At 34.1% G+C, this 22,061-nt stretch overlaps 1 protein-coding gene and 2 long non-coding RNA genes across 3 annotated transcripts; 2 read left to right on the plus strand and 1 right to left on the minus strand.

Annotated features, from left to right (window-relative positions):
* The first annotated feature begins 4,020 nt into the window (after positions 1-4,020).
* LOC104585637 (uncharacterized) lies at positions 4,021-5,927 on the plus strand. The gene is made up of 3 exons (XM_010242586.2): positions 4,021-4,756; positions 4,855-5,027; positions 5,457-5,927. Exons 1-3 carry the CDS (start codon positions 4,133-4,135, stop codon positions 5,563-5,565), a joined length of 906 nt encoding a protein of 301 aa, XP_010240888.1. The 5' UTR covers positions 4,021-4,132; the 3' UTR covers positions 5,566-5,927.
* LOC148804439 (uncharacterized) lies at positions 5,417-18,317 on the minus strand. Its single transcript, XR_016081009.1, has 2 exons — positions 13,644-18,317; positions 5,417-6,180 (listed from the first exon to the last, which is right to left on the minus strand). It is a non-coding gene; the product is annotated as an uncharacterized LOC148804439 (long non-coding RNA).
* Positions 18,318-18,483: 166 nt separating this feature from the next.
* LOC148804440 (uncharacterized) lies at positions 18,484-20,538 on the plus strand. Its single transcript, XR_016075978.1, has 3 exons — positions 18,484-18,879; positions 18,972-19,050; positions 19,160-20,538. It is a non-coding gene; the product is annotated as an uncharacterized LOC148804440 (long non-coding RNA).
* Positions 20,539-22,061: the final 1,523 nt, after the last annotated feature.

Genomic DNA, 22,061 nt, shown 5'->3' on the forward strand with positions numbered 1-22,061 from the left:
CCATTTCACAAAAGTACTTTTTTAAGTATTTTACAAAATTTATTTTTAAAAAGTATTTTGTAAGTACATCTAAAGAGTAATTTCACAAAAGTACTTTCAAAGCTTTACCTATAATAACAACAATAATAATAATAAATATTGTTAACAAAGTTATAATATCATTGATGATAATGATAAAAATAAATATTTTGATTATCTATATTAATGTTAAAAAGAGTATTTTGTATAAATTAAAATTAATAATAATAATTCTGTTAAAAGTATGTAAAATCAACATCATAAGCAAAAATAGTGAAAATATCCCACAATTTATGTAGAAAAAATTGGGTAATGGCATATTGTTCACAATAATATGCAAAAAAAAAGTAAAAAAAGGCATAAAAAATAAGATGAAATGACATGAGAACAATGAAGGAATAAGGAAAAACATGAAAAAACACCACACTTGAGAGAAATCACAAAAAAAGAGCCACCAGTCACCCCTCTAGTATGTTCTCCGTTACCTGCACAAATGAAGACGATAGGGTTTTCTCCATTCGTGGGGGGTAGTATTGATATTTTGAAAATTTTTTAGGAATATTCTTGTCCCATAAAATTTGAATAAGTAATTATTTTTTTTTTAAGTTCTTAGAGTTGCTTATTTTTAAGCATTATTTTCGAAATAAGTACTTATTGTTTTTTTGCCAAACTTATTTTAACAAATACTTAATTTAAGTGATATCAAACAGGAGCTAATTTAATTTATAAATTGTTCATGTAAATGTATGTCAAAGGAAATGGGAAAGGAGGTCCATTGAGGTTTGAAAACTCTTTCTTTTACATCAAAAAAAAAAAAAACAAAACAAGATTCAATAAACCCTAAACCGGCATATAAAAAAAAAAACCTTAAACCGGATTTTGATGTAGTTAATCGAAATTACAAGAATATTAATGGCGATGCATGATGAATCGGGCATATGGATTAATAGGGGTTGCTTTGTTTTTTGTGTCTTTCATATTTATATGTTTCGTTGTTTTCTGAGGGGTATTGCAGTCTAAAAATCCCAAAAATAAAAAAAGAAAAGTCTAATACATAATTGATAATTGGATTGATTTGGATGGGGAGGGGGAGGGGGGAATGCATCGGAACGTGAAGGGGAGGGGGGAATGCATCGCATGGGTCCCACTCCCATACTATCTACTCTACTCTAGTGTAAACAAACGGAGGAACAAAACCACTGGCGGCCGGGTTGACCATACTCCAAGCCCAAGTCCTACCCCGGCTTTGGGTTTTGAGTTTTGTTTTTGTAGGACGTGGGTTGGTTATAAGTTATACCTTCTATGCCACCATGCGGGCGGGACCAAGGTTTTTGCCAGCGTTCCTTTATTTCCAATTGCCATCTGCTTTCCATTGTTATTACCAGAATGACACCTAGTAAACAACACCACAGAGTACAGACCCTGTGAGCTCCGACTTCACCTGCTCTATGCTTGCTAGCTCTCTAACCTGCGATCATTGAATAAGCATACATCTGAATCCGAGAAAAATAAATACAGATTCAATTCGATTCAAATCTAAATCTTATCAGAATGAAGCCGGTGGTCGCAAATGCAAGCTTTTGAAATTTGGATGTATGTAAAAGAAATCTCTAGGGTGGTGTTTGGCCTCGATGCTTTTTTTTTTTGAGAAAATGGCACTATATAGACACTACATCAGGAAAAAGAAAAGGGGTGCTTCAGAAAAGGTCTCTTGTTTGGTACTGTTTTGTAGAAAAAAACGTTGCTTTAGACAATTAGACATATTTTAGAAATCGGGAAAATGTAGTCTGACCGTATTTAGAAACACCAAATTCAATATGTTTTATCAGAAAACAACCTATTACTACTAATACTGCAATGATATGGCATTAATGTGACATCATCTTAAACATATATTAATGTTGAAAACAGTTCGACAGCATTAATGCTGAAATTGGTACTGTTTTCTCATAAAACATCCTATAAGATAGTTAGACCTGTTCATGGGTCAGGCTGAGCTTGGACTGGGCTTTTACTCTTCATAAACAAGATTTTGTTAGGCCCGAGCCTGAGCCCAGCCCGACCAACGGGCCTACAACTTGGGCCCGAGCCCGACCCTGATAAAAAGCCCGAAGCCCAACCTAACAGATGACGCACTGTTGGTGACTGTGTTCGCCAATGAGTTGAGATTTTGATAATGAAAAGTGAAGTCAGTTCGCATCTAAGAGAGAGAGAGAGAGAGAGAGAGAGAGAGGACTCACTGCCGCCGCCGGTGTCTGAGATTTGATAGAGAAGAAGTGAGAAGAGGAAAGAGAGAGAGAGAGAGGGAGAGAGAGAGAGAGAGAGAGAGAGGGAGAGAGAGAGAGAGAGAGAGACTCACCGCCAATTTGTCGGAGTTTATTGGTTGCTCCGGTGAGTGTTTGCCGGTTTTGTGGCTGCCTAAGAGTGTGAGGATGTGATGTGAATCACTGTGAAGAGAAGAGACTAGAGGTTCGACAATTCGGCTAACTCGAAAGACATGAATGAGGAAGAGGGGTTACTTAGGATATTAGGGTTTTTAAGTTTAACCTATAGGTTGGGCCGGGCCGGGCTATTTTGGTAAATCCCAAGCCCAATTCGAATTTATTACAGGCCGGGCTTTTTGGCCTGAGATCAAGCCCATGGGCTCAAATGTATGTTCAAGCCCATCCGGTGGCCAGGCTGGGCCGGCTCGTCGGGCCACCCAGCCCATGAACAGGTCTAATGACAATACCTTTTCTAAACAAAAAATAAAAACAATACTGTATTCCCAACACCGATGCCAAACACATACTAACGCAAACTCTTTGACTCGTTTTCTGAGCGTGAGTGTGACCCATCCAAAAACGCCAACTCCATTTTCAGCTTTTTTTGGTTGATGGAAAGTGCAAAGCAGACTCAAATGAAAAGGGAGAGCCGTGACTGGGTTCCAAGCACTTCCATTGGCGGGGTCCTATTCTGGGTTGGTTTCCTTGGAGCCAATGAGCTTTAAAGCTTTTTAGCAGAAGCATCCCTATCATGAATATCATCAAACAACATGTAACAGCATTTGGCAAAAAGTTAACCTAACCCGCACTCGATCCAACTCAATCCGAAAATATAGGGTTAGGGTCTCGTATTTAGCTATCTAAATGTGAGAATGACCCGACCTGATATAAAAAATGGATTGGGTTGGGTCATGGACTAACCCACAGACCGGATTGTCAAGTATAATTAGAACTATTTATGCATTCTTAGAAGTTTCCACTCTTTAATATTTTTTATTTAGTCTTTATTCTTTATTGTTTACACTTTAAATTGTAAAATGTTCAAATTTTTTTATTTTATATTTAGAATTTTACGATTAATTCTTTTAATTTTGGTATTTTTCATGTAGTTTTTCTTTATTTTTAAATTTTAGTTATTTTTTGGATGACCCTAATTGACTTATGGGTCAACCCTAACCCAAAAATTAAATATTAGGGTCTAACATTTGACAACCCAACCTGAAATCAACTCGAAGGATCTTGACCCAAACCGAACCCGACCCACCCAACACAATTGCCAGGTCTAAACAGCATGGATCGGGTCGGTGACGGACCAAGTGACCATGATGATGAGGATGATATTTTGGTCATTTACTCGCAACTATAAACGAATATTCCGTACATCAGAATCAAGGGCAATTTAGGTAATTTGAAGAAGACACGTATCAATTATCAAAGGGATCCGTACACATATCATGGAACCACCCACACAGGAGTCAGAGGGTTAGGGAGTTAACTTGTCGGGACGTGCATCTACGTGGCATGATGGCATCATCAATTCACGGCTCTTGCATGACGCGTGGGAAATCAAAAGCGAGACTACGGTCCAAAGTGGACCCGCATGTGAGGCAATTGGGCAAAGCCGACGCCTACGGTCACGTGCAATTTGCCACGTTTCAACACCTTACTCCTCCACTTTTAACACCGTCTCTTTTCCTAACGTCAACCAGACGGCTATATAAACTCACCAGTCACCACTCGCCAATTTCGCCAACCGTTTCTCTCTCTCTGGAGCTGAAAACCAGAAACATTTTACAAATAAAATGTTCAACTTCTAGAGCATTCTCTTTTTTTCCTGATCCGCAACCGCAATGAAAAATGTACTTTTTAGAACCAGTTCGGCTCCGGTTCAGGCATCTGCCATTCTTAGTTCAACGAAGACATCTCTCTGCGATCTAGATTCAACCACTGGAATCTTGTTCTCCGATAAAAAAGGGAAAACCGGGGTTTCTTTGAGGTCGTCGCTACATTTCGACATCAAAGACAAGAAGGATGATGCTTCGAGGAGGATTCGACGAGCATTATCCGAAACCGACATGATCTGGTCGATTAACAAAGAATCAGGCCGGTTGTCCCAGTTGAATGGGGCCGGATCTCGGTTTTCCCCTGGAAGGATATCGGATGTGGAAGGGCTTCATGAATATGCCACAGAATCGCGAGTTTCGAGGCGAAAGACGGTTGATCGTGCTAGTTCTGCAAGAATTTGGCGGAAGAATGGTGTTGTGACGGAAGAGTTGGAGTTTTCCGGTGGTGGAGAGGGAAGGGGAAAGAAGATTGGTGGAGGCGGCGGAGGAGGAGGCAGTAGTGGTGGTGGTGGTTCCTCCACAGGCGGTAACGCTGATCAGAGCAAGATCCATGCTTATTATCAACAGATGCAGAAATCGAACCCAGCAAATCCACTTCTCTTGAGGAATTACGGCCAATTCTTGCATGAGGTACTTGGCAGCTCGATTTATCGACGTTGATGACCACTTATATTTCTACTCCATCATGTCATAATGATGTTTTTATTTTTTGAATCTGATTTGTACAGGTGGAGAAAGATGTGGCTAAAGCGGAAGAATACTATGGAAGAGCTATATTGGCGAGTCCTGGAGACGGAGAAGTGTTGTCTCTATACGGAAAACTCATATGGGAGACGCATAGAGATCAAGATAGAGCTCAATCTTATTTCGATCAGGCAGTCCAGGCATCTCCCGGCGACTGGTATATACTTTAAATTCTATTATTTTTTTACGCGTAAAATCCTGATAAACAAAAAGCAATAGAAAATACGGGAAAGTTCGTTCATCACCGTTCTATATTTAGTTTGAACATTTTCAGTCAAATTCGATTTTTCCCCTGTTTTTCTTCATTTTCTTTTTATTCTTATGATGATGAACCGTCTTCCATTGGAGTTGATATAGTGTTGATATAGTGTGTCTGGTGGGTGGACAGAATTTACCCGTAGGATTCTTAGAATTGATACTTAGTTACTGTAATTCATCTCAGATGTGGCTTATTTAATTTGTTGTTAAGCTGGGTTAGCATATTGAGAAGGGTTAATGCTTTGCGCAATTCTACTTGTTGTGTTCTTTTATTAAGGAAGGAAAAAATAAAATAAAACAATTTAATTTACTGAAATGGGTAGTGCAGCTTCGTTTTGGGATCATACGCCCACTTCCTGTGGGATGCGGAAGAAGATGAACCAGAAGGGCAAGAAGCAGAAGAAACCAAACTGCCAGCTCCAGTTGAGGCTTTTTAAGCGAGAATATACCGACGCTAGCTCTTTGATTTGCTCTGACGCAAACACGCGCTTCAACTGCGACACGCACTGCTCGGAACTTCTTCTTTCTCGACACGGTGCCCTCCTATTCTGTAATGAATTAACAATGACTAACAAGAATAACCATAAATCCATAATAATAATAAGTATAATAACCGAGCGGTGGTATTTACTCTAGTGATGGGAGTAGGAGCGGTGAAGCAGTGGATATATATATATATATATATATATATATATATATGTTAATTAAAGAGACAAAAATGAAGACTTTGTGAATTGTGATGTACAGTATAAACTATGAATTTATGATAACCCTTCTCTCCAGTTTTGCCAAGAAGAAACTTTCCAAATATTGGAGCCTCTGATACGGCGAATATACAAGGACGGACATGCCAACACCCTCGTCCATCGCCATAATGTGAATGTTATGGTAGGTGGGTCAGCAATAATTAATCAAAACCAAATCAATCTAATGAGATTAGACAAATTACCTACTTAAAAGTGGAGTGGACAGAATCAATTCTTTCTTTCTTTCTTTCAGAGTTTCAGCTCTAAATATGTCATCATTGCTTTGAAAATAGAAGGGGTTCTAGCCTGAAACATTTCAGACGATAATAAAGCAATAGAAAGAGATAAAACAGAATTAGAGAGAAGACCAAAACTAGAAGAAGATGAAGAAAAGGCCTGAATCAGGGGATTATTATTATAGTAAATAATATAATTATTCGCAAAAAATCTCAACTTTCTTCTAAACTTTTTCCATTATCCTCAACTTTCTTCTAAAATCTCTCTCTCTACTTCTTAATTATCTTCTCCCCCACTTTTTATCAACATCTATTTAAAGAAAGTCTGAATTAAAAAATTAATAATTATTTAAATACTCTAACAAAATTATATAATAATTTTAAAATATTTATTAAAAAGGTAAAAAATAATTATAATTGATTTAATAATCTTTATATTATTAATTATTATATATTTTTATAAAATTCGTCACAAAATTATGTATAAATAATATAAATTATGTTTTTTTGGATTATTCAATCTAAATATTATTCAAATAATAAAAATCTAACATTAAAAATGAAATATTATTTAAATATTTCAATTAATAAATATCTTCAAAAACAAAATATTAAAATTAATATTTTAAATCAATTAATAATATATTTTAAATATTTACTGAATAACTTTCAATTATAATACATATATTAAGATTTTAAATATTTAGTTAAATTCAACAAGTAATTAATATTTTAAAATGATATTATTTCAAAAATAAATAATATTGTAAAAAACGAATTTCATTTATACCAATTAATAATTCTAGAAAATAACTTTCAAAAAAATTAATGTTTATTAATAATAATTTTAAAAACTTAATCTACATTTATTATATATTTATATATAATGAAATTAATATTTATTATATTTCAGTAATTATTTATTATTTTCTGTGATAAATCCATTTTTGTTTTGTTATTTAATAGAAAATTTTCAATAATTATTAAATCAATTAGTAATATGTTTTAAATAGTTATCGAATAACTTTAAATTATAATACATAGATTAAGATTTTAAATATTTAGTTAAATGACTAAATATTTAACATAACTAGATTTTAAATAGTTAAAATAACAAAATTATGTATTAATGGTACTACAATTTTATGGATTATTAAATTCAACAAGTAATTAAGTGTTAAAATTTAAATAACGATATTATTTCAATAAATAAATAATTTCATTTATACCAATTAATAGTTTTAGAAAATAACTTTCAAAAAAATTAATGTTTATTAATAATAAATTAAAACTTAATCTATATTTATTATATATTTATATTTACTAAAATTAATATTTATTGTATTTCAATAATCATTTATTGTTTTCTATGATAAATATATTTTCAATAATTATGTATAAACCTATTTTTGTTTTGTTATTTAATAAAAAGTTTTCAATAATTATTGGAGTTTAAACTATTGTTATTAGCTCTTTTAAATTTAATTTGTTGTGCATTTTCACTATAAATTTTTAATAATTATTAAAGATTAAACTATTGTTCACAAGTTGGTTCAGTTTAGTTGTAAGTTGTTTGGCTAACTGACTTGGTCAGGATGGGGAGTTGGTTACTCAGGTTATATCAGTTTGGGTTAATTTTCGGTTTGGCCGGTCAGTTCAAAAGATTTAAACATAAAAAAAAATCAATTTTAAATTTTAAAAAAATTACAATGGCATTATTAAAAAATAAATTTAAAAACTAAATTTATGATATAAAATATTTTAGCCTATGAAATATTGGAATTTTCCCACTTTCCTGTATTAAAAAAATATATTTGAAATATAAAATATTAATATATATTTATGGTTAGGTCATTCGATTTTATTTATTTTACAAATGACCAAAGCTAAACTAATCCAACCCATTCAGGTTAGGAAATTGTTGAACCAAAGCCAATTGCAAATACTAGAAATTGGGTTGGTCAGTTTCATTAATTTGATTACGAATGGCAACGGGGCAGGGTGGGGACAAGGAGCCTCTCCCCATCCCCATCTCCACGAGGATCCTAACTCCCTGTGATTCTTTATAATATCAACCATTATGTTTTTGTTTTTTACTTTATTTAAAAAATAAAAATAAAATAATTAAAATTTACAATCATATTAGAAAAGATTTAAACATATTCAACCATATTTTTAAAAATATTAACATATAGACGTATGTATACATATATACATATAAATGTATGTGTATATATACATATATTAGCAGGAATCTCATGTGACGGGGATCTAGGTCCCCGTAGGGCAAGGAGTACTCTCCTTGTCATCCATCGCCAATGGGGATGAAAATTTCCCCATCTCCGTCCCAACAGGGGAAAATTATTCCCATCCCTGCCCCATTCGGGGCAGATCCCCATGGGGATTGGGGAAATAAGGAAAATTGCCACCCCTAAGTTTGATAAACAACCCTACTAAATTAATTTTTGTTATTTTTGTATTATAAAAAATTATTAAAAGTAGTATATAAAATATAAATGATTATTAATTATTATATAAAACAATTGTATACTCTTACATGTTTTTATTATTTATCTTTAACTTAACAAATCCCGTGCATCACATAGGTCCCCTATAGATTCTAAATATTTCGTTAAATAACTAAATATTTTAAATAACAAAATATTTAACATAACTAGATTTTAAATAGTTAACATAAACAAAATTATGTATGAATAGTACTATAATTTTATGGATTATTAAATTCAACAAGTAATTAATATTTTAAAATTTAAATGATGACATTATTTCAATAAATGAATAATATTGTAAATAACTAATTTCATTTATACCAATTAATAATTCTAGAAAATAACTTTCAAAAAATTATCGTTTATTAATAATAATTTTAAAGAAATAGTCTTTATTTATTTTATATTTATCTATACTAAAACTAATATTTATTGTTTTTGTGATAAATATATTTTCAATAATTATGTATAAATCTATTTTTGTTTTGTTATTTAATAGAAAATTTTTAATAATTATTGGAGTTTAAACTATTGTTATTTAGCTTTTTAAATTTAATTTATTGTGTATTTTTGCTATAAATTTTTAATAATTATTGGAGATTAAACTATTATTCATAGGTTGGTTTGGTTTAGTTGTAGGATGTTTGGCAATCAAATCGACCTGGTAAGGTTGAGGGGTTGGTCACTCAGGTTATAGCGCTTTGAGTCAATTTTTGGTTTGGTTGATCGATTCAAAAGATTTAAACTTGAAAAAATTACAATGGCATTATTAAAAATTAAATTTATGATATAAACTATTTTAGCCTAAGAAATATTGGAATTTTCCCACTTTCTGGTATTAAAAAAATATATTTAAAATGTAAAATATTAATATATCTATGGTTGGGTCGTTCGATTTTAGTCAGTTTATAAATGGTCAAAGCGAAACTAATCCAACCTAGTTAGGTTGGGAAATTGTTGAACCAAAGCCGATTGGAAATACTAGAAATCATGTTGGTCAGTTTCATTAGTTTGATTCAGAATGGCAATGGGGCGAGGCAGGGACGAGGAGCCTCTCCCCACCCTCATCCCTGCAAAAATCCCCATCTACGTCCTTGTCCTCATCCCCACTAACGGGGACATAATTATCCCCATCTCTGTCTCCACAGGGATCCCCACTCCCCGTGATTCTTTATAATGTCAATCATTATGTTTTTGTTTTTTATTTTATTTAAAAAATAAAAATAAAATAATTAAATTTTACAATCCTATTAGGAAAGATTCAAACATATTCAACCATATTTTTTAAAATATGAACATATAGACCTATTTGTATATATATACATATAAACGTATGCGTATATATACATATATATTAGTGGGGATCCCATCGGCGTGGGGTAGGGAGTGTTCTCCCCTTCCCCGCACCATCCCCACCAATGGGGATGAAAATTTCCCCATCTTCGTCCCCACAAGGGGGAAAATCATCCCCATCCTCACCCCATTCGGGGCAAATCCCCACGAGGATAAAGGAAATGGGGAAAATTGCCATCCCTAAGTTTGATAAATAACCCTATCTAAAATTAATTATTGTTATTTTTGTATTGTAAAAAAATATTAAAAGTAGTATATAAAATATAAATGATTATTAATTATTATATAAAATAATTGTATACTCTTACATGTTTCTATTGTTTATCTTTAACTTAACAAACCCCGTGCATCACACGGATCCCCGCTAGTTTATTCACATCGGTGAATGGGCCATTTATTAGAGACAACAACACTAAGAACAGTCCTTATGGTAGCAGGCTTAACAACTATGTTGAAAGTCTCACCAACATCAATGTCAGGCTATTGAGTGAAGCCCTGAGCTACAAAGCTTTGTAGCATTAAAAGTTGTTGTCTGCATTTTGTTTAATTTTATATATCCATTTGAAGTCAATAACATGCATGTTACTAGTGTAGGGAACCAATGTCCATGTGCCATTTTTCAGGAGAGCATCAAACTTGTCACACAAGGCTTTACGCCCTTAAACATGTTTCTTAGCCTGTGAGTAACAGGACAACTCAGATAAAATGTGAATACTGGGTGATCAATGCCTCTGGTAGTGGATGTTTAGTGGCTAGTAAAGATGATCCTTGCATTTGAGACCTAATCAACATGGGGTGAGATCGAATTGGGTGAAGTACAAGTGCAGTCATTCTCATAATTGATTTGATACTTCTCATCTTGGGTGGAGGTGAAGAAGGTGATGAAATGGGAGAACCCGTGAGGGATGGGGATGAGGGTGAAACTGGTGATGGTGGTGTTGTAACTTCAACCAAAGGAGGAGGGATAGGGGTAGTGGAGCCGTAATAAACATGCCAGATGGGGACGAGGAAGATGATAATTTTCCCAGGAGTAGGGTTCAGGCATTGAAAGCCTTTATGTGAAGTGTTGTAGCCCAAGAAAATATGAAGTGAGGAACGAAAATCCGTTTTATGTTGATTAAAAGGTTTCAATAACGAATAACAAGTACACCCAAAAACTTTGAGAATGCTATAGTCAAGAAACTTAGCAAATAATTTCTCATAAGGAGAGAGACCCTGCAAAAGTGAAGTGGGCATGTGGTTTATCAAAAAAGTAGCAGTAAGAATAGCTTCATCCCAAAAAGAAAGAGGTAAAGAAGCATGGGAGAGTAATGCAAGTGCACTCTCAGTAATATGTCTATGCTTTCGTTCTAGAGCACCATTTTGATAATGAACATGAGGGCAAGAAATACGATGAAATATCCCAAACTTTTCAAGATAATTAGCAATAATGTTATATTCACCTCCTTATTATATAGATGAAAGAGATGGTTGTTTAGATGAAAAGAAGAATGACCGATATGAGAAATACCCAAAACTATTCAATAACCAATACGGATCTGATCCTCCCAGAGTATTCAGATCGAGCTTGCAAGTTGTTATATCTTGAGTCAAGTGATGAGATTTACCAGAGTCTGGGTACCAATTAGGGTCCAACTGTGATTGGGTAGTGCTAGCAAGATAGGCATTGGGTTGGACTAGAGGAGGTTGTTGTTGCTCCCCAGTGAAAGAAATATCTAAGCTCCTATAGCAAGATAATGAAGTGTGATTGGTCTTGTTGCACAATTGGCATCGAACTGTTGGGTTCTATTGATATGGATAGCCACCACGGGTCCATGACCATGTCCCCTTCCTCGTCCTCTACCTCTAAAATTAGGCTGAAAATTGTTTCTTGGAGGAAAGCCATCTGGGACGGGTTTTGAGGTTTGTTGCTAATTTATTGCTATTTGTTAGCCACATTAACACTAGAACTGGACAGATCTGTTATAGAATGCCTTTGTGAAAGCCACGACTGATGATTTAGCAGTTGGCCATATAGATCAGACAATGTAACAATGGAAAAATTAGATTTAGTAGTGAAAGAAGTGATAAAAGAATCATAATCCGAACCTAGACCATTGAGAATACTGAGAAGAAAATCTTTGTTGTGTAGAGGTTCAGAAGCAGTCGACGGTTGCTCTGCTATAGTCTTCACTTTCTGTATGTACTTAGTGATGGTCGAATTCCCCTTCTTAAGTGACATGAGTTGCATACATAATTGGAGAAGTCGGGCTGGTGAGGGAGATGCATAGGCTTCTTCTAAGGCTCTCTAGATCTCTCGTGAAGTTTTTAAGCCAATCACTTGTCCAACCATGCTTTCAATGAGTGAAGAGATGATCCAAGTCATTATGAGTTGGTCAAGTTGAACCCATACTGAATATTCTGAGTTCGGCACTTGCTGTCCACTGGTGATGATTTCTTTAAGCGGACATGGCAGAGAGCCATCAACAATTCCATCAATTTCATGGGTTCAAAAAATGGGTAAAAATTAGGCCTTCCAAGCAACATATCTGTCACCATTCAATTTAATGGGAAGAAAGTGTGTTATGTTGGAAAAATTAATGGTAGAGGAGAGGGCGGTCAAGGCATTGGAGGTTGTAGATCAATTAGGGTACAAACACTGGAGTTCTAGATAAACACAAAAACTAGAGTTATAGATAGACTGGAATTGTTATGTCTTATCTTCTTTCTCTTCTATCCTCTTGTAAATCAAACTAGTAGGACTTTCGCAGAGTCCTTATTTCCAATATAGTCGATAAGGGCAACTTTTGGTCCCTGATAACAATAAAAATTATATTTTTATTATAATAAAATAAGATAACTTTTTTTAAATATCAAATAAATGCACTGTTACACGAAATTAGTGTCAAACTTCGAACTTTATCCACAAAACCTTCTTTGTTGCATTTTTCCATTTTAGGGCGATTTGAAGCTGAGAGAAAGATTGGAACAACTCAAATAATGCCTACAACTGACAGCTCTGCTCTGCTACCGAACAACAGGAGCTTCAGAGATTGGTTTTGGGGAGCTGAATCGATGAAGGAGAGACCTATATAAGCGTCGAGTGATAGTGGGGGTTCTGGTGAACGGTGAGAAATCACCGAAAATCCAAGGAGAAGAAGAATAAGGAGAGAGAGAGAGAGAGAGACATACCGGAGGTAGAGGAGGTTTGTCACTGCTATTCGGTGTTTCAAGAAGAGAAAGGAGGTGAACAATGCATAAAAGTTATCTTGTTCATACGGTGCATACATCTTGTACCATTATTTTTTCAAAAAAAAAATCATGTACTGGGAATTATATTAAAAGTATTATTTTTATTGATTTTAGGGGAGAAAAGTTGTTCTTATTGGCTAGAATACCAAAATAAGAAAAAAAAATACACTTGAACTACTACATATTTTTCATCTTTTATTAAGGAAATGGAGTAAAATATTTTTCCACTTGAATCATTTGGGCTCCGTTTGGTTTGTGGGATGGGGATGAGAAAAAGGGAATATTCTAAAAATATTCTCTTTTCTTTTATTTGGTTTGAGGGAAACAGAGGGATGGGATGAGAAAAATGTGGGATCTTAGATCCCAAAATTGTGGATTTGGGGTCGCACGGACCAAAAACGTGCGACCCCGATGGAAAAAGTTAAGAAAGCACTATTACAGAAGCACAGCAGAGCAGTGGTGGTGGCTTTCAAACCCAGATCTGCTACATTCGTTCGAACCTAGAAGCAGAGCAGTGGCAGTGGCTTTCGAACCCAGATCTCCTATCTCCATTCGAGCAGCGGCGGTGGCTTCTCTTGAACCCAGATCTGCTACCTCCCCTTTTCGAACCCAGATGTTTCTTCTTCTACCTCCCCTTTCGAATACAAATCTGCTACCTCCGTTCGAACGCAGAAACAGAGCAGCGGCGGTGGCTTCTCCTTCTTTTTCTTCTTCTACCTCCCCTTTCAAACCCAGATCTTCTACCTTCCCCGTTCGAGCCCAAAAGCAGAGCAACGGTGGCAGCTTCTTCTTCTTCTACTACCTCCCCTTTTGAACCCAGATCTGCTACCTTTCCTGTTCGAACCCAGATCTGCTTCCTCCCTCTCTCCTCTCTTCTTCGTCACAGTGTTTTCCCATTTATTTTCTCATATAAAAAACCAAATAATGGAAGTATAAAATTTTTCACTTTCCCATCCTATCCCATATTTTCCCATCCCACCTAAATTTTCCCACAAACCAAACGGAGCCTTAATCAACCATTTCTTCTTCTTCTTCTTCCTCTCCACATCTTATTCAGATGACAATATAACCTGCTTAATTGGGTAGGTGCCGAATCCGTTGCGCATTCCCAACACAAAAGCCATAGTAAACTGTTCTACATGCAATGGTTGTCCAACACATAACACATACATTATGTAAATATTGTTACAAATCAAAAAGTGCTTGGCATGTTTGTCCCTTTTGACAACCACGGCAATATCTGAAATTCTGAACTGATATCCTATATAAAGATACTAGATATCATTGATGATGATGATGATGATGAAAAAATATCTTATGTACGGTCAACTTTGTTCTTTAAAAACTTGGGAGAACTACCAATCAGCCCAGATCAGAATTTACTAGGCCCAAAGTACGGGGAATGCATCTGACCGTGAATTGATGCCAAATTCACGGACAGGATGTGGTTTATAGGGGGGAGAGGGCTAGTTGTAGGGGGGCTGGAATTCAGAATTCTGCATCGTGTGTTTCTAAACTTTTCCCTAAAAACTTTGAACTGATGTCCCATCTAAAGATGCTAGATATCTTTATTGATGATGAAGAAATTATATATAAGGATTACTTTTGTTCTTTTAAAAACCAAGGAAAAATATGGGACAGAACAAAGAAAGATAAGGCTTACAAATCCAATGAGAAGCAAGGTCTTTAAAACTAGATCGGACTTCTGGGGACTAATTCCCAAGTTGAATGGTCCGACCATCCGATTTGAATGAATAGTCTATTCTGACAAAAAATAAAAAACGGTCAAAATCATTGTCTGTGTCGACAATTCAACCACCTGGGTTAGCAGATTGCTGACCATGGTTTTCAAAATCGGACCGGACCGGACAATCAGACCAGAAAAACCAGGAACCAGTCACCTATGGTCGGACCAGAAAAATCGGGAACTGGTCAGGTAACCGGTTCCATTTTTCCCCAAAACCGGATTTTCTCCAAAAACCGTTGATTTTGGTCAGCAAATCGCTGACATAGATGGTTAACCGTTCAAACGGTTTTGACTATTTTTTTAATTCTTTTTGTCAGAATGGGCTGACTGTTCAATTCAAATAGTCAGACCGTTCGACTCGGTAACCGGACCCCTGACCGGTTCGGTCTCTGAATCGGTTTTAAAAACCATGTTGCTGACCAAATCAATGATTTTTGGCCAAAAAATAATTTTAGAGTGATAAGGAAGGTTTTCCGATCCGATCATCTACTCGACCAGCACTTCCATGATGTTTTGAGAGATTAGAATGAAATAGATGTTTTTGAATTATAAACTTTGTCGTGACCACTGTTGCTTTGAACCAAGCTTGTTAGTCCATTGTTCAAGAATCAGAACCTTTGATTTAATCATGGCTTATTTCATTAAACAACGTCATGTTATTTTATTTGATTGTTTTTACACCTTTACTACTATAATATCCTCCAATTATAATTCTAATTCAAGTATTTATTTATTTTGTTTTTCTAGGTTTTTTTATGCCATAATTAAGTTTAGAGACCTGTGACCTTTCCTGAGAAATTAACAAAGTAAGATGGTATCAAGTGACCAATATTATCATCCAACTCTTCTGGTTCCACCATTGCCCCCATCTTAGGTTCAGGCTCAATGATGGCCCGAGATTCAAGATTTGTGCAATGAGCATAGTTAGATTGTGATGTAGTCCAATTGGTTGGGTCCTCCTAAAAAGTTTGGATCCATTATAACACCTTCTATGAGTGTGATGATGGTTTGCTTGATGTCACATATGGATCTACCAGCATCTCTATTTCAAACGAGAGTTTTGGAACCATGACAAGGTCCCTGGTGATCAACTTTCTTTCTATAAACTTAATGCATTCAAGCTGCTAGTGCTCCAAATCTAAATATTAGAATTTGAAATTGAAGGATGCATTAACTATTTTGTTCAGGACATAGTAGCACCACTCCAGGGAAACGAAGAAAGAATATAGATATGGGGAGAATTGGGGTTTTAAAAAAATTAATCACCACATAATGTGATGTGCAAACATATGTGGATGGAGTGTTAACAGAGGGAAGGTATTTGTCCAGTGACGTCACTCAATGAGAGGTCTTAGTTCAATTTAAAAAAGATAAGGGATGTTTTAATATTTAAGAAAAATCTAAAGAGAAGTTTAAGTCTTTTACCCTAAAAAATAAGAATTAATAATCAAAATGATAATATTTTAAATTAGACAAATATTATCACTGTCAGGACAGAGGGAGGGTATAGTTGTCATTTGGATTTAAAAAGGGGAAAAGAACATGTAACCGCATTCACTAGTTGTGGAATAATATGCTTATTTGAAAGAGGTTTCGTTCAATGGTGACACCAAACCAAAGAAGGGGAAAAGAACATGTAACCACATTCACTGGTTGTGGAATAATAATATAAAGATGCTTATTTGAAAGAGGTTTCGTTCAATGGTGACACCAAACCAAAGAATGGTGGATGGTGCATGGTGCATGGTGCATGGTGGTTCACGGGGAAAATGGCCTCTGCAAACTGCAATACAGTTCACAAGAATTCCCAGCTTATAAATCAAAGAGGGCAGCTTGGATCTGGGCCCCATAACTTGACCAGGTATATCATCAACCACCACTTCAACCAATTTACGGGTACAAATCGGGTGGGTTGGGCCAGGTTTATGGTCAACCTGGGACCGACCCTAAAATTTGTATTTAAGGCTTGAGCCTGAGGTCAAGTTCGATCTTTCCAATTTGCAGGTTGGGCTCGAGTCCGGGTCAGGCTCAAGTTGGCCAATGAAACCACTCTAAGGGGGCCCATGCGATGCACGGGGTTTATTAAGTTAAAGATAAACAATAGAAACATGTAAGAGCATACGATTGCTTTAAATAATAATTAATAATCATTTATAATTTATATACTACTTCTAATAATTTTTTACAATACCAAAAAATAACATTGATTAAGTTTAGATAAGGTTGTTTATCAAACTTAAGGATGGCAATTTTTCCCATTTCCTTGATCCTTGTGGGGATTTGCCCCAAATGGGGCGAGGATGGAGATGATTTCCCCCCTATGGGGACGGAGATGGGGAAATTTCCATCCCTATTGGTGGGGATGGTGTGGGGACAAGGATAACACCTTGCCCCACGTGGACCCCGACCCCCGCCCCATAGGATCCCTGCTAATATATATATATATATATATATATATATATGTACACATACATCTATATGTTAATATTTTTAAAAATATGGTTGAATATGTTTGAATCTTTCCTAATAAGATTGTAAATTTTAATTATTTTATTTTTATTTTTTAAACAAAATAAAAAAATATATATAATGGTTGACATTATAAAGTCACGGGGAGTGGGGATCCCCGTGGAGACGGGGATGGGGACGAGGACGTGGATGGGGAGAGGCTCCTCATCCCTACCCTGACCCATTGCCATTCTGAATCAAAGTAATGAAACTAACCAACCTGATCTCTAGTATTTCCATTCGACTTTAATCAATAATTTCCCAACCCGACTAGGTTGGATCATTTTCGCTTTTAGCATTTGTAAACGGACTAAAATCGAACAACCCGACCATATATATATTTTACATTTTAAATATATTTTTTAATACTGGAAAGTGGGAAAATTCCAATATTTCTTAGGCTAAAATAGTTTATATCATAAATTTAATTTTTAAATTTATTTTTTAATAATGTCATTATAATTTTTTAAAATTTAAACTTAATTTTTAAATTTTTTTTTCTTTAAGTTTAAAACTTTTGAATCAACCAACCAAACCAAAAATTGACCCAAACCGATATAACTTGAGTGACCAACCCCCAACCTAACCACTTCAATTTGGTTGGCCAAACAACCTACAACTGAACTGAACCAATCTGTGAATAATAGTTTAATCTCCAATAACTATTAAAAATTTATAGCAAAAATACACAATAAATTAAATTTAAAAAGCTAAATAACAATAGTTTAAACTCCAATAATTATTGAAAATTTTCTATTAAATAACAAAGCAAAAATAGATTTATACATAATTATTGAAAATATATTTATCACAAAAACAACAAATAATTACTGAAATACAATAAATATTAATTTTATTATAGATAAACATAATAAATAAAGATTAAGTTTTTAAAATTATTATTAACAAAAAATAATTTTTTGAAAGCTATTTTCTAGAATTATTAATTGGTATAAATGAAATTAGTTATTTACAATATTATTTATTTATTGAAATAATATCATTATTTAAAATTTAATATTAATTATTTATTTATCTTAACTATTTAAAATCTAGTTATGTTAAATATTTTATTACTTAAAATATTTAGTTATTTAACTAAATATTTAAAATCTAACAGGACTCGTGCGATGCATGAGATTTGTTAAGTTAAAGATAAATAATAGAAACATGTAACAATATACAATTGTTTTATATAATAATTAATTATCATTTATTTTTTATATACTACTTTAATAATTTTTTACAATACAAAAATAACAATAATTAATTTAAATAGGGTTATTTATCAAACTTAAGGATAGCAATTTCCTTTATTTCCCTAATCCCCGTGGGGATCTTCCACTAATGGGACAGGGATGGGGTTGATTTTCCCCCGTAGGGACGGACATGGGGAAATCACCGCGGCTCCACTTCAGCGGTAATCGACTGTCCTTGTTTACATTTTCATCATAACTTCATGGATTAGGGAATTGGAATCGACGAGGATATACATTTTTTTCAACGTTGTAGGTGCAGCTTACTTTTGAAGAGCTGAAACCGGTGTTACCATTGTTAAGCTTACCCAGATGGACGTACCAGAGGAGGATAGGTTGTGTTGCTGTGGTTCTTTCTGATCTGTTATTTATATTCTTCTGGTTTTGGGGCATTTTTAATTGTTTTTCTTTTCTGATTATTACTGTTTGCAAGTTGCGATGCAGATATGGCAATTCAACAGTTGTTGAAAACACCGAGAGAGGCTGGCGGGAGCTCATCTTCTACAAGATACGAGCAGTTTTTAGTTTCAGACTTTAAAACTTCATCACATAAATAGGTTGTTTCAGTAGAAAATTTCACAACCATTCATCTTGTTTCAAGCCTTTACATAAAGGCTGTTGGGTAGTGGAGTCATTGATTTGGTGGTTCATGTTCGTTGAAAGTTCAATGCCCCTTTAATCTGAACAAAAAAAAAAAAGAATAGTAGAGAAATAGATGGGAGAGCAGAACAGGGCCGACTGAAAATTTTGAAGACATGTAATCTCTTTCCCTGTGAAGTAGATCTGCCCAGATCCCGGGCTAGTCAGCGCCACCACTTGGTTCGCCGTCATATCTCTCTGCCAAGAGACATGTACTTTCTAAACTGGTTGGCAATAGAGCTCTCTCTCTACCAAACATACCTACATTTGAATGTGGTTCAATGTCACCAGGAACAACGAAGCAATCATCTCCACCCTGAGATCAAGCCTCGAATAGATTCTGTTGCAAAACAAAACAGAGCAACATAATTCAGAGACGCAAAGAGTGCTGTTGTTCTTTCGTATTACCGTGAATTGGCGGAGGATTCAGAGACGCAAACCGTGCCATTTCGGTTTCAAGTTCCTGTCCACTGAGACAGGAACTGGAGATGAAGTCCACAGCAAACTAGGCAAGGTCATGGTATCCGACAACCATGACTTCAGTGCTGAGTGAAGAAAGGTCTCTCATTAAAAACAGAAGACAAATCTTGTAAAGGCATTCTTGCTGTACGACCTTCGTCTTGCAAGCACATTCTTGCTCTGTTTCCTGCCCTCACTCCTTGCTGGCTATGACCGACTATCGAACACAATGGATAAGAGTCCTTCAATCCGTCCATATAAACGAAAATCAAAGGAGGAAAAAAAGACAGGCACGAAAGTCCGAAGATTCCAGTTTTCTAGAGGCGTTGGAAATTCCATTCTGGCGTTCAGATCTGTTGCGGCAGTGTAGTCCAATCAACTAGAGATGGAGGTGTAGTCTAAGTTACGGAGAGCAATGCTGAAAACCGGCATCCTCTCCCACGAAGAACAATGAACCGGTCTACGCAGAGTCAATTGGGTTTTATTTTGAAATTTTGGTGAATAGTAAAAGGTAAATTTGATATATATATTTTTTTCATTAGTATTTAATGGCGTGTCAATTATCAGAAAATTTAAGGATACCACAAGACAATATTAAATAGTAAGGGTACAGTTTGTCAATTTTGTGAACATAATGGTTGACATTATAAAGAATCACGGGGAGTGGGGATCCCTGTGGAGACGGGGATGGGGAGAGGCTCCTCGTCCCCACCCCGCCTTGTTGCCATTCATAATCAAACTAATGAAACTGGCCAACCCGATTTCTACTATTTTCAGTCGGCTTTGTTTCAACAATTTCCTAACCCAAATGGGTTGGATTAGTTTCACTTTGACCATTTGTAAACTGACTAAAATCGAATGACCCGATCATAAATGTATATTAATATTTTATATTTTAAATATATTTTTTTAATACAAGAAAGTGAGAAAATTCTAATATTTCATAGGCTAAAATATTTTATATCATAAATTTATTTTTTTAATAATGCCATTGTAATTTTTTTAAACTTAAATTTAATTTTTTTATGTTTAAATCTTTTGAACCGACCGACCAAACCAAAAATTGACCCAAACTGATATGACCTAAGTGACCAACTCCCCAACCTAACAAACTCGGTTGGCCAAACAACTTACAACTAAACCGAACCAACTTGTGAACAATAGTTTAATCTCCAATAGTTATTAAAAAATTATAATGAAAACACACAATAAATTAAATTTGAAAAGCTAAATAATAGTAGTTTAAACTCCAATAAATATTGAAAATTTCTATTAAATAAAAAAATAAAAATAGATTTATACATAATTATTGAAAATATATTTTTCACAAAAAACAATAAATAATTACTAAAATACAATATTTATATATTTATTTTATATTAATACATAATAAATATAGATTGTTTTAAATTTATTATTAATAAACATTAATTTTTTTTAAAGTTATTTTCTAGAATTATTAATTGGTATAAATGAAATTAGTTATTTATAATATTATTTATTTATTGAAATAATAACGTTATTTAAATTTTAAAATATTAATTACTTGTTGAATTTAATAATTCATAAAATTATAGTACTATTAATACATAATTTTGTTATTTTAACTATTTAAAATCTAGTTATGTTAAATATTTTGTTATTTAAAATATTTAGTTATTTAACTAAATATTTAAAATCTTAATCAATGTATTATAATTGAAAGTTATTCGATAACTATTTAAAATATATTATTAATTGATTTAATAATTATTGAAAATTTTCTATTAAATAACAAAACAAAAATAGATTTATACATAATTATTGAAATTAGATTTATCACAGAAAATAATAAATAATTACTGAAATACAATAAATATTAATTTCATTATATATAAACATATAATAAATATAGATTAAGTTTTTAAAATTATTATTAATAAACATTAAGTTTTTTGAAAGTTATTTTCTAGAATATTAGATTATTTAGGTTATTGGAACATGTAGGAGGGAGAGAGAGAGAGAGAGATTTTAGGAAGTTTTTTTTTTGGAAAAGTAGAGTTTCTAATTGGTAGTTTAAAAAATGACATGAATTAAAAAAATGAGAAATTTTCTAGACTTCCTTAGGAAGAGTGTTGGAAAAATCATAGTCGGGAAAAAATCCTGTTCATTTTTGTGACACTTTCAAGAGAATCCAGATCTCCTATGGACAAGAATCCTACCCAGCTTTAGAGGGATAATCATTCTCACAAGAAATCTACTTCTCCAG

The sequence above is a fragment of the Nelumbo nucifera genome, chromosome 1, assembly GCF_055504915.1.
Source record: "Nelumbo nucifera cultivar China Antique chromosome 1, China Antique-T2T, whole genome shotgun sequence".
NCBI classification, from domain to species: Eukaryota; Viridiplantae; Streptophyta; class Magnoliopsida; order Proteales; family Nelumbonaceae; genus Nelumbo; species Nelumbo nucifera.

Coding starts and splice junctions, on each gene's coding strand:
- LOC104585637 (XM_010242586.2), top strand. CDS start 4,133: ATGAAAAATGTACTTTTTAGAACCAGTTCGGCTCCGGTTCAGGCATCT. Junction 4,757..4,854: donor ACGGCCAATTCTTGCATGAG/GTACTTGGCAGC, acceptor TGATTTGTACAG/GTGGAGAAAGATGTGGCTAA. Junction 5,028..5,456: donor CAGGCATCTCCCGGCGACTG/GTATATACTTTA, acceptor TGGGTAGTGCAG/CTTCGTTTTGGGATCATACG.